The sequence below is a fragment of the Salmo salar genome, chromosome ssa19, assembly GCF_905237065.1.
Source record: "Salmo salar chromosome ssa19, Ssal_v3.1, whole genome shotgun sequence".
Lineage (NCBI taxonomy): Eukaryota > Metazoa > Chordata > Actinopteri > Salmoniformes > Salmonidae > Salmo > Salmo salar.
Window position 1 is genome coordinate 48,677,520 of NC_059460.1, and position 13,779 is coordinate 48,691,298.

A 13,779-nucleotide genomic window follows, 5' to 3' on the forward strand; every position below is an offset into this window, starting at 1 on the left:
AAGAGAACCGCACCCACCTCCACTATACTAGCATCTACCTCCAACTTAAAAGGTTAGTCAAAGTTGGGGGCGGCAAGCACTGGGGCACTACAAAGCAGCACTTTGGTGGACTCAAAAGCATAGTTACATTCCTGGGACCACTTAAATGGTACTCTGGGACTGAGCAGAGATGTCAGGGGAGCTACTACTGTCGAATAATTCTTACAGAATGTACGATAGTACCCTACCATCACCAGGAATCTGCGCAACTGGCGGCGAGACGTGGGAGCAGGAAAAGCAACAATTGCTTCCACTTTGCCAGTTATTGGGTGCATTTATTTTGTCCTGTAGTTCATTCAAGGTAATTGGATAATCCAGAGGGTAGTCTTTAATAGTTTATTCTAAGATTTGATAGTCTTTAATAGTTGATTCTAAGATTTGAATTATATCCCTCTATCTGTATCTCTCTTTCCCTCTCATCTCTCTCCCCCTCTCTCTCCCTCGATCTCACTCTCTTTCCCTTTCTTTCTCTCCCTCTATCTCCCTCTCTTTTCCTCTCTCTCTTTCTCTCTCTCTCTCTCCCTTTATCCCTATCCCCCCCACCACCATCACGTTAGCCCCTGTTACACAACAAAGCACATCAGTAACTGGAATCCACAGTCACACTTGTCCCCTGATACCATATTCTAGAATGGCAGTAGTTCCACTAGTACTGTACCATTAAACATAGACACTATTACAGTATATCAGCAAGGTTTCTTTCTTTGCTTCTTGAAATGCTGTAGGCCCTCCTTGGTTGGGGACAGAAGCAACAGATCATCAGAAAACATCTGTCAATCCCTCCCTCTCTTTCTCTTTCTTTCTTTCTCTCTTTCTTTCTTTCTTTCTTTCTTTCTTTCTTTCTTTCTTTCTTTCTTTCTTTCTTTCTTTCTTTCTTTCTTTCTTTCTTTCTTTGTGTCTTTCGTTCTTTCTTTCTCTTTCTTCTCTCCCTCTCTTTCGCTCTCTCTCTCCCCCCTCTCTCTTTCCCTTTCTTTCTCTCTCTCCCTCTCTTTCTCTTCCTCGCTCTCTTTCCCTCTCTTTCCCTTTCTCGCTATGTCCCTCTCTTTCTCTCTCTCTCTCTCTCTCTCTCTCGCTCTCTCTCTCTCTCTCTCTCTCTCTCTCTCTCTCTCCGTCTCTCGCTCGCTCCCTTTATCCCTATTCTCTCCCTCTTCTTCACCCCCCACCATCACGTTAGCCCCTATCACACAACACAGCACATCAGTAACTGGAATCCACAGTCACACTTGTCCCATGATACCATATTCTAGAATGGCAGTAGTTCCACTAGTACTGTACCATTAAACAAAGACACTATTACAGTATATCAGCAAGGATTTCTAGTGAGTAGTTTTCCAATGTTCTTGAAATCCCTTGACAGTTTGTTCATCCTCAATGTCCTATTTGTTACATTTCTGTCACATTGTATCCTCGGCGAACGGCATGCTGGGTTTTGTTGTTGTTTTGTTGTATAATGCTGGAGTGCATTACACTGTCATTCCCTTTACGGCCATTGGGATAGAACAATGGTGTTTGTCGACAATAATGATCTGTTGTTGCTCACACAAAAGTCACGCTTTTCTCCGTCCAGCTAGCCATTAGCACAGGGCCTGTACTTCATTTAGTGTGTGTGTGTGTGTGTGTGTGTGTGTGTGTGTGTGTGTGTGTGTGTGTGTGTGTGTGTGTGTGTGCGTGCGTGCGTGCCTGCCTGCCTGCCTGCCTGCCTGCCTGCCTGCTGTGCGTGCCGTGCCGTGCATGACTCACCATGTGTGTATTTATATGTGTTTCTACGGTGTGTCTGCAGCAATTTGTAAGTAAAAAGTGAGAAGGGTTTGTGGATTTGATTGTCGAGATTAGACAAAGCAATCAGTGTAAAAGCACTTATTGAAAAATGTAATTGTGGCAAAAGATAGATGGTGAATCCTAAATGTAATGTGATGCAGTAGCCTCTCTCATTATGTATTTTTGCATTCCCCTGAGCCAGCACCTACAAAATGGAAATGATGAAACCATGAATCACCAACTACTGAGCTTTCATTCAACAGTAATACTCTCTGCTGCTGGCTAGTGCACTGTGTCCAGCTGTAAGACCATGATAAAGCACAGCAGAATTCACAACAGCACAGCTCAGAACAGCACAGCTCAGAACAGCACAGCTCAGAACAGCACATCTCAGATCAGCACATCTCAGATCAGCACAGCTCAGAACAGCACAGCTCAGATCAGCACAGCTCAGATCAGCACATCTCAGAACAGCACATCTCAGAACTGCACAGCTCAGAACAGCTCAGAACAGAACAGCACAGCTCAGAACAGAACAGCTCAGAACAGAACAGCACAGCTCAGAACAGCACAGCTCAGAACAGCACAGCTCAGAACAGCACAGCTCAGAACATCCCAGTTCAGAACAGCAAAACTCAGAACAGCACATCTCAGATCAACACAGCTCAGAACAGCACAGCTCAGAACAGCTCAGAACAGCACAGCTCAGAACATCCCAGTTCAGAACAGCAAAACTCAGAACAGCACATCTCAGATCAACACAGCTCAGAACAGCACAGCTCAGAACAGCTCAGAACAGCACAGCTCAGAACAGCTCAGAACAGCACAGCTCAGAACAGCACAGCTCAGAACAGCACAGCTCAGAACAGCACAGCTCAGAAAATCCCAGTTCAGAACAGCACAGCTCAGAACAGCACAGCTCAGAAAATCCCAGTTCAGAACAGCCAGTTCAGAACAGCATACTGCTATCCTCAGTCCTGTTCCTCCATATGTTTGTTGATGTATTTTTCACTCAGCTATAACTGCCACTGGGTTATTCGCTGTTCCCTCTAGATCAAATGTACCGTTTATTTCAAGAAATGTCACCTAACAGGTGTATCACTCAGTCTAAGAACCGTCGTCTTGTCAGGCTTTGAAATTGCCAAGTGCCATGTCATCTGAAACCAGAATTGGAATTTTTCCAATAAGAACTTCTTGCAGTTCCATTTATCTTGCCCACCTCACCACATCTTTGTTTTAGAATTCAGAGACCTTATCTTTTAACAGAGTCTCTAAAAGCAATGTCTTATTGATGGACTTTGCCAGTCTGGCTATATTCCGATGTAGTTCTTTCAAATAACTTTTTAGGTTTGGATGTCTGTTTGCGATTCAAGGGCCGTATAGCAGATGGGCTCTGTGAAACTCACTCGTCAGCCTGAAGTATCTGCACTTGCGCTGCCGAATAGCTAGCTTTTCAGTGTGCTGACTGGGCAAGATGCTTCAGAAGGGCAGTCACCTGTGTTAGCAAGGCAGAGGTCCTTCATTCCAGCATTGGTATGAGCCAAATCAGGAGGAAGTGGTACTCGCTAAGCAAGCAGTGCTACGTTTCCCTCCAAAAAACATCAGAATGCGAAATAATGCCTGGTGCCAAAAGATCCAGACAACATCAGACTTCTCTGAATGTAAACGTTGGTGTGCGGCTCCCTCCAGCCCTGACTCTGGGGTGCACAGGGCAGTGGAATTAGCATTCCCGAGCACTCGGCCGCCATGTCCTGGCAGTAACAGATTGATTAAAACACTGAGACCAAGCTCGCTTGTCTGGGAAGGATTCTGAGAGCTGTTCCACCCGTGCTGTTAAATTATGGATCCGTCGTGCATACGAACGATACCCAGTCAGTCAGCGCCTCAATATGTGTTTCCCCTCTCCAGCATTACCATGGAGAAATCCATGAGGATGTGTGTCTCTCACTGTTTTGTGTTCCAATACATATTCGGTCGAAGTATGTCTATTTGAGTTCATTCAGTTGGCTCTGTGGCCACTGAATGTGTTATTCCACCCACTCTGCAAGACACTCTTCCTGCCAGTCAAATTACATCTACAACAACCGCTACCCACCTAATGATGTCAAATGATCATCTACTCTACCTCTATGTCTTGCCTAGAGGCTTTGTGCTGTGTTATGAAGTTGTGAGCTAGTAGAGGTTTTTATAATGTTAGCTCCACTGAGTGGCGCAGTGCATCGCACCGGAAACTCAGAGAAGGAAACAACATTTGGACGTTTTCTCTCCCCACCACCACATCCTGCTGGAGCAGTGGAGGAGCCCGCAGCGCTATCCTGTCAAGACTTTGAAGTGTGGTGTTGCTAAGTACTATGAACATAAAGAAACACTGAAAAGATGTTTCTCGATTCTGGTTTTTCGCTAGCACTCATCGCTGTGTTTACCTGTGGGCTTTTTTAGATGCTTCTGTCGTCGTATTTTGGCGGGGAAAGAGGTACAACTCTAAAAGTTAATGGGGAGAGCTTTGAACACGGATGGTATTTTATTTCCTGCTCAACTGAGGATCAAGGTGCTTTTCTCGCTGTTTGACACTTGTTACATGCTCTTTTGTTTTTGAAGTTGCTGTTACTCTCGGTTAGTTTGTGTGAGCGGTTGTGTTCTATGTGGAAGTTGACAGTCAGATACAACTTCACACACACACACACACACACACACACACACACACACACACACACACACACACACACACACACACACACACACACACACACACTTTATCTAATGAGAAAAACAATAATAGTGTGCAATCACAATTGGAGTTATAAGAGCGTTGTAGTCTTTGTTACTGTACGTTGTTGTTAAGACAATAGGTTTTGCTTAGTCATTGTGATGAATTAATATCTGTAAAGCCGGTGTAAACAGCTTTCAATAAGGGTATTGCTCTCGATCTTTCATCTTTGACCACTGGTCACCACCCTTATCTTCCTGTTCTGTCCTGTGACTGTCAGGGACTGTCCCATTGGTTTCTGCCTTGACAGAACATGTCAGGGATATATAGGTTGTTCTCTACTGCATACATGTGTGTCCTGAATGAGCACTGATTCAATCGTTCATAATGTTCTCAACAGGCTGTTCATGTAGCTCATTCCTTAATGGTTTTCTCTGAGGTTTTTGATCATTTCTCTCTCTCTCGCTCTCGCTCTCTCACTTCTCTTCTCTATAGATGGTGGCTTCTGATGGAGTTCAGGAGAGTACTCCAGTGACCATTAATATCACAGTGATCGATGCCAACGACAACACACCGACCTTCCCCAACACCTCCTACAGTGTCAATGTTTACACAGATATGCAGCCTGGGGAAACAATATTACAGGTAATCAATATGCTATACTCACTCGCTGTTTTCCCAAACCATCCACTTACTTAGAGTAATAGCATTAGTAAACCTGGAGTTATTGTGGTAGCAGACTGTTTGGTTCAGCTCTCAGCAAGCTGCTGCCATAGGCTGTTCCCCTCTGGGTGTTGGGAGGATTGTGGGTCATTTGTTAGAACCCCTGTTTCGCAGTCAGAGCATGAGCCCAGTCCAGTCAGTCACTCTGATACTTAAAGGAAACAAAAGACTGCCAGAAAAGGTCAAATTTAGGCAGTTTAATCTCTGTTTTCCCATCGGAAGACTTCTTCTCATAGCAAGCCCGGTTAGGCTGTAGGCTTCAGGAACACGTTAATAATGGCAGTTATGAGTTAACTCTTTGTCGGTTGAATGACTGTTGATGAGGTGCTTGTGACTGCATTGTCTCATTAGTCATTCATCTTTGAGTTACAGTATGTGAAGTCTCAGAATGGCGTATGGGGAAAGTAACACTATACATCCTCTCAGTTACACACTGTAGCGTTTTGCTACGTAAACACATGATTGATTAGAGATTTCTATCAAAGTGTGTCCTCTTTTCTACACGTTGAATATGAAGTATGTTATAATTGGATTATGTGAAGGTTAAAAGGTATTTCTGCGTTTGATTATGATATCAGTTTCTACTTATTTCAAATTCACTGACTGTATTTGCCATAAATGTTTAATAATCCCCCAACACAAGATATTTAATTATGCATTTGATATGTGTAGAATATATCAGCGAGGAATCAAACATTTCCATGTTCATTGAAATGTGGGGAAAATATTGGGATAGATGGCCTTCCCCTAGTGAAGTCCCTGGGCTTAGGACACCAGAGGACACTGTTGAGTGAGAGACTTCCTCTCGTCTCCCTTTTAGCTGACGGCTCTGGATGCTGACGGGGGTCCCAATGGGCTTGTGACCTACAAGATCCTGGCGGGGGATCAAGGACACTTCATCATAAATAACCGCTCGGGAGTGATCACCGTGGTGCCTGGAGTCTCCCTGGCCATGGGACGCTCCTACACGCTGACTGTGAAGGCTGTGGATAACGGTCCGGGGTCCCAGAGGAGGTGAGGCTAATAGGGAGCCCCAGGGATCCCCGAGGGGTGAGAGGCTGGAGGGGAGGATGGTAGGGCTGGGGGTGGGGATCCCCGAGGGGTGGGAGGCTGGAGGGGAGGATGGGTAGGGCTGGGGGTGGGGAGCCCCAAGGGGTGAGAGGCTGGAGGGGAGGATGGGTAGGGCTGGGGGTGGGGAGCCCCGAGGGGTGAGAGGCTGGAGGGGAGGAAGGGTAGGGCTGGCGGTGGGAAGCCCCGAGGGGTGGGAGGCTGGAGGGGAGGATGGGTAGGGCTGGGGGGTGGGGAGCCCCGAGGGGTGAGAGGCTGGAGGGGAGGAAGGGTAGGGCTGGCGGTGGGAAGCCCCGAGGGGTGGGAAGCTGGAGGGGAGGATGGGTAGAGCTGGGGGGTGGGGAGACCGAGCAGGGGAGCTTGAGGATGGAAAGGCGGAGTAGGGCGGTGGAGGCTGGGAACTGGCGTGGCCAGTAAAGGCTGAGAGCCGCAGAGGACAAGTCACTTTCCATTCCGTCTGCAGCAGTCACAGACTCGCTTCCTTTCTCTCTCTTTCTGCTCTTTCTCTCCCCTCTCTCTCCCTCTTTCTGTCTGTCTATTCCTCTCTCTCTCTCTCTCTGTCTCTCTGTCTCTCTCTCTCTCTGTCTCTCTCTGTCTCTGTCTCTGTGTGTTAAATCTATAGTGTTCTGCAGGGTAACACATTATGCTAGGGAAATATCCCTGGAAAAATGTGCTGGTAGATGTTACTCGCAGGACTGGCCCATCTGGCACCCAAAGCGGAAACTAGAGTATTTTCATAATGATTTGCAATGCCTACCCTCCAACTCAATTCAATCTGTGTTGCCTTTTTGACCTCTGTAAAGCTCGGTGGCCACAGGATCAATATAGCTCAACAGGCTGAAATAGAAAGAGAAATGTAGTGAATTTGGCAGTGACTACTGGCTCAGTTCTATCTGAAGAGGAAAACGTTAGGGTCTCTTTGGCAGCAGTTTTGGGAATTTCGTCTTTCATCGAACATGCCAGGTAAAAGTTTTGCCGCACAAAGATCCTTGTAAGCCTTTGTTTTGGGTCAAGGACAAACACGCAAGATAAGACTGATGATTAGGGGTGTGAATACGTATCCAACGACTGGGAACCATGTAATAATCTGGGGCCTCGTTTATTAATCATGCGTAGGCACAAATCGGTGTGTAAACCATGTGTGGGATCATTTCCACGCAAAGTGTGATATTTATCGATATGAACATTGGCTTGAGAGTGTGCGTACATTTACGCACAGCCATGACCATGAGTACGTACAGTGCCAAGCGGTGGAATAAGGGAACTGCTTGTCAAGCGTAGAATAGAGAAAATATATGTTGAAATTGTGAGAGTAATAATTCAAGCATTTTTAGATTTCATTGTATTTCCATTGTGAATTCATGCAACATATCTTGACAGGCATATACCTTTATCACATCAGTAAGTATGTTATGAGAATAATCCATACAAAGTACAGTAATTTGTTAAATTAGAGGCACGTATGAAAGTGAAACCATTGTTGGAATACTGTAAAAGACTGAGATAATGGGAAAGAGAGATCTTGCTCTGTTGGAAGATTTGGCACACGCTGCATTTCGCAGAGAGCACGTTTTTAGAGACAGGTGAGATTTTTTGTAAATTACAGATTGGCCGTTCAGATATTGTTTCCCAAAACGAATTTTATAGAATATTTGGAAGGATTTAAGACCTACTTTAAAAAGGCAAACACATGCCATTCCGGTGCACATCCAAGTGCTATCCACCCTCGGGTTTTTGGCAACGGGCACTTTTCAGCAGGAGCCTGCTGATCGGCATCTCACAGCCCTCGATGAGTCAATGTTTCGAATGCAATCATCAGCAAAACAAACTAACATATAACATTTTGCTATTTTGTTATTTGCCTCATGACTACTGCATGCTTTGTTGACTATTCCATTTCTTGTTTACCCAACCATGGGACAGACTACGTTTGTTCCCACACTCGGGACTCTGACTCTCTATTGGTTACACAGACTCTTGGCCTCCCATTTTATTCTAACCACCTCTCGCCGGCTTTGTATTCATGTTACTTGATGAAATTGCTGTTGCAATATGATATTGTTGCCATCTAATACACATTCAGATGTCATAAATCAACACTGCAGAGCTCTCCCTGTCCTCTGCCATGCCTTGATTCTATTACTGCTGATGATATCTGGAAATGTGCATGTACACCCTGTGGCCCATCTACTATTGCTATCACCAATTCTGACTTGTGCTCTGATATCTGCTTCACTGATATCGGCTTTCGTAAAAGCCTGGGTTTTCTGCACGCTAGAAGCTTATTACCTAAAATGGATCAATTGAAAGTCTGGGTTCACAGCTCCAATCCAGATGTGTTGGTCATTACTGAGATGTGGTTAAGGAAGAGTGTTTTGAATACTGATGTTAACCTTTCTGGTTATAACCTTTTTCGGGCAAGACAGATCTTCCAAAGGTGGGGGAGTGGCAATCTTTACCAAGGATCACCTTCAGTGCTCGGTTGTTTCCACCAAGTCTGTCCAAGAAACAATTTGATTTGCTGCTTTTAAGCATTAAACTTTGTTGACTGTTGCTGGGTGCTATCGTCCTCCATCAGCACCGGCCTGTATCCTACCTGGCCTAAGCTCTCTCCTGGCCCCTTACACTAAGTCTGAATTCCTTACACTAAGTCTGAATTTGTCCTGCTTGGTGACCTAAACTGAGACATTTTATTTTATTTTGTATTTATTTATCTGTTATTTTACCAGGTAAGTTGACTGAGAACACGTTCTCATTTGCAGCAACGACCTGGGGAATAGTTACAGGGGAGAGGAGGGGGATGAATGAGCCAATTGTAAACTGGGGATTATTAGGTGACCATGATGGTTTGAGGGCCAGATTGGGAATTTAGCCAGGACACCGGGGTTAACAGCCCTACTCTTACGATAAGTGCAATGGGATCTTTAATGACCTCAGAGAGTCAGGACACCCGTTTAACGTCCCATCCAAAAGACGTGACCAAGTCCTAAAGCAATGGGACTCCCTAAATCTATTGGGAGTATGTGTCACGGCTGTCGTCGTAGAGATGAGACCAAGGCGCAGCTGGTTGCGTGTTCATCATGATAATTTATTAACTAAACGTGAACACGGAAAAACAATAAACAAAAGAGAATGACAGACCGACAGTTTTACAGGCTAGGTACTTACATACAGCGCAATGCAAAAACAACTACCCACAAGTGACAAACAAAAACACACACCTATTTATAGGACTCCCAATCATAGGCAACTAGAAACACCTGCCTCCAATTGAGAGTCCAGCACCCAACCTACACATAGAAAAGCTAACCTAGAACATACCCATAGAAATACAAACATAAACCAGTGACCAAAAAACCCCGTAATACATAAATAAACTACCCTCTGCCACGTCCTGACCAAATGACAATAACAAAATATCCTCTATACTGGTCAGGACGTGACAGTACCGACCCCCCCAAAGGTGCAGACCCCGGAATGCACCTACACAAACACAGAAAAACCCCAAAACAACCAGAAAAATCGCCTAAACAAAAAGGGAGGGAAGGGAGGGTGGCTGCCGTCAACGAAGGCACAGTGCTACACCCCCCCCCTCGCCAACACACCTATATGGAAGGCAGCTCAGGTGCAGGACGTGGACTACGCTCCATCCCTGACGTAGTCCACTTAAGTGGCGCCCCTAACCTCGCCCGACTGGCGGGCGTCCCTGGCCGCGCCCGGCACGGCGGGCCGCTCTGGCGGATCCGGCACGGCGGGCCGCTCTGGCGGATCCGGAACGGCGGGCCGCTCTGGCGGATCCGGAACGGCGGGCGGCTCTGGCGGCTCCTGACCGGCGGGCCGCTCTGGCGGCTCCTGACCGGCGGGCGGCTCTGGCGGCTCCTGACCGGCGGGCGGCTCTGGCGGCTCCTGACCGGCGGGCGGCTCCGGACCGGCGGGCGGCTCTGGCGGCTCCGGACTGGTGAAACCACTGGAGGCCTAGTCCTTGGAGGTGGCACAGGACGGACCAGGATGGGGAGACCCACTGGTGGCCTGGTCCTAGGAGGAGGCACAGGACTGACCAGGATGGGGAGACCCACTGGAGGCCTGGTCCGTGGAGCAGGCACAGGACAGACCAGGATGGGGAGACCCACTGGAGGCCTGGTCCAAGGAGGAGGCACAGGCTTAACCAAGATGGGGAAACCCACTGGAGGACTGGTCCGAGGAGGAGGCACGGGCTTGATCAGGATGGGAAGACATGCAGGAGGCCTGGTTCTGGGCGTAGGCACAGGACGTGCAGGGCTGGGAAGACATGCAGGAGGCCTGTTTCTGGGCGCAGGCACAGTCTTCAACAGACGGCCAGCACGCACCTCAGGACGAGTATGGAGAACTGACTCAGGTGACATCAATTCATTGACACGCTCCGTAGGACGAATGCCGTGCCTTATGCACCAAACCAGCAGGTCTCTCATCTCTCTCTCCTCCAATCTCCCCCTCAACTCTTTCACCGTCTCTGCTTCGCACCCTTCGCTCACCTCCAACGTCAACCCGACTGGCTCTGGTTCCGACCTCGGCACCGCCGACTGTCCCGTGTGCCCCCCCACCAAAAAATTATTGGGGCTGCCTCTCGTGCCTGTTGCGCTCTCTCTCCTCATACCATCGCCTCTCCGCTCTCGCCGCTTCAATCTCCCACTGTGGGAGGCGATACTCCCCAGCCTGAGTCCATGGTCCCTCTCCGTCCAGTATTTCTTCCCACGTCCATGAGTCCATCATGCTCCTCTCCTGGTGCTGCTCCCTCCTCCGCTGCTTGGTCCTTGTTTGGTTGGTAGTTCTGTCACGGCTGTCGTCGTAGAGATGAGACCAAGGCGCAGCGGGTTGCGTGTTCATCATGATAATTTATTAACTAAACGTGAACACGGAAAAACAATAAACAAAAGAGAACAACAGACCGACAGTTTTATAGGCTAGGTACTTACATACAGCGCAATGCAAAAACAACTACCCACAAGTGACAAACAAAAACACACACCTATTTATAGGACTCCCAATCAGAGGCAACTAGAAACACCTGCCTCCAATTGAGAGTCCAGCACCCAACCTACACATAGAAAAGCTAACCTAGAACATACCCATACAAATACAAACATAAACCAGTGACCAAAAACCCCGTAATACATAAATAAACTACCCTCTGCCACGTCCTGACCAAACTACAATAACAAAATATCCTCTATACTGGTCAGGACGTGACAGTATGGCTAGACCGTACACTGTCCTTCTCTCAGCACATATCAAACCTGCAGGCTAAAGTTAAATCTAGACTTGGTTTCCCCTATCGTAATCGCTCCTCTTTCACCCCAGCTGCCAAACCCTGATTCAGATGACCTTCCCACCCATGCTAGATTACGGAGACGTAATTTATAGATTGGCAGGTAAGGGTGCTCTCGAGCGGATACATGTTCTTTACCATTCGGCCATGAGATTTTCCATCACTGCACTTTATACTCCTATGTAAACTGATAATCTCTGTATACACGTCGCAAGACCCACTTGTTGATGCTTATTTATAAAACCCTCTTAGGCCTCACTCCCTGTCACGACTTCCGCCGAAGTCGGTCCCTCTCCTTGTTCGGGCGGCGTTCGGTGGTCGACGTCACCGGTCTTCTAGCCATCGCCGATCCACTTTTCATTTTCCATTTGTTTTGTTTTTGTTTTCTACACCTCTGGTTTCTATTCCCCGTTATTATTTAACCCTCTGTTTCCCACTTGTTAGTGTGCATGTTTATTGATTTTTCATGTCGGTACTTGTCGGCTGGTTATGTTTGCCGGGTTATTTATTTACCCCCGTTATTTTCGAGTGACCGGTATTTCTCCGCACCTTGAGTATTGTCTGTATACTGGTGCTGTCGTGGAATTAAATACCTTGTACAGTCATTTCTGCTCTCCTGCGCCTGATTCACTGCACCAGTTACCCACCGCCTGACACTCCCCCCTATCTGAGATATTAACTGCAGCCCTCATCCTCCACATACAACACCCGTTCGGCCAGTCACATTCTGTTAAAGGTCCCCAAAGCACACACATCCCTGGGTCGTTCGTCTTTTCAGTTCGCTGCAGCTAGTTTTTTTATTTGAATGTTTATTTTACCTTTATTTAACTAGGCAAGTCAGTTATGAACAGATTCTTATTTACAATGACGGCCTACCAAAAGGTAAAAGGCCTCCTGCGGGAACGGGGGCCTGGGATTAAAAATAAAATAAAAATATAGGACAAAACACACATCAAGACAAGAGACACAACATGACAACATCATGGTAGCAGCACAACATGGTAGCAGCCCAAAACATGGTACAAACATTATTGGGCACAGACAACAGCACAAAGGGGAAGAAGATAGAGACAACAATACATCATGGGTTGCGACTTTGTATTTCATGGTATGGCGTTGTGTATTCCCCACGGGCTTTACTGGGTGATTTTGGCCATATATGGTTATTTGGGGGTGTTTTGAAATGCAAAATAGCCAAAGTCGTGCACGAGCACTGAGGCTGAGAACAATAGGTATTTATCAATGGTTATCTCCTACTTGTGTGCGTTTGACGCTCGTATGATTGTTTGATAAATCACTACTTATATTTACAGGGTTCTGTTTGGAGCATGTCCAGGATCAAAACCGTTTGATTCATGTTTCCAGTGGCTTTATGAATAAAGCAGCCATGATTGCCCCAGTGGAAAAAAAGTCTTCAAATAACCAGTCTTCAAATAACCAGTCTTCAAATAACCAGTCTTCAAATAACCAGTCTTAAAAGTCCCTCATATGTCTCTCTAAAATGTACTTGCTGTAATCATTCAATTATGTTTATTCTGTTCAGGCCCGACTCAGACACTTGGAGCTTATTGTTCTGTACACAACTGTGATTTCACTGACCAGGGATTCAGTCTCTAGTGAAGTACTGTACCATGTTCTGTTATAATCTCCACCCGGCACAGCCAGAAGAGGACTGGCCACCCCTCATAGCCTGGTTCCTCTCTATGTTTCTTCCTAGGTTTTGGCCTTTCTAGGGAGTTTTTCCTAGCCACCCTGCTTCTACACCTGCATTGCTTGCTGTTTGGGGTTTTAGGCTGGGTTTCTGTACAGCACTTTGAGATATCAGCTGATGTAAGAAGGGCTATATAAATACATTTGATTTGATGACCTTGCTCAAGGTTAGAGGTTGTTAATTTCAGCTTTTCTAAAACAATCTCAAGATTCTCTCTATATGCTGCAGGATACAGATTGTACCAGATACTGGGAGATGATGTATCTCAAACTAATTTACAACTGAAATCTGTCAAGGGGAAAATAGCGCCACAGTTCGCCACTGCACCTTTGTTATTTATTTTGTTTTGTTGATGAAACGGAGGAGAAGAGAGCGTCCAGCATTGTGGTTAAAGAAAGTAGCAGTGCATATGCTGCTGTTCTATAGCACGTGAGGTCAGAGTGAAAAAAAAAATTGTGTTTGTTGTTT

General features: G+C 46.5%; 1 protein-coding gene across 2 annotated transcripts in view; it reads left to right on the top strand.

Annotated features, from left to right (window-relative positions):
- The window catches only part of LOC106578947 (protocadherin-15), a 332,275-nt gene that overhangs the window by 174,917 nt on the left and 143,579 nt on the right, over positions 1 to 13,779 (top strand). For both annotated transcript variants that reach the window (XM_014158252.2, XM_045702411.1), the window contains exons 14-15: positions 5,000 to 5,149; positions 6,048 to 6,241. In XM_014158252.2, coding sequence (XP_014013727.1) covers positions 5,000 to 5,149; positions 6,048 to 6,241 — 344 coding nt within the window. The remainder of the gene's footprint in view (positions 1 to 4,999; positions 5,150 to 6,047; positions 6,242 to 13,779) is intronic.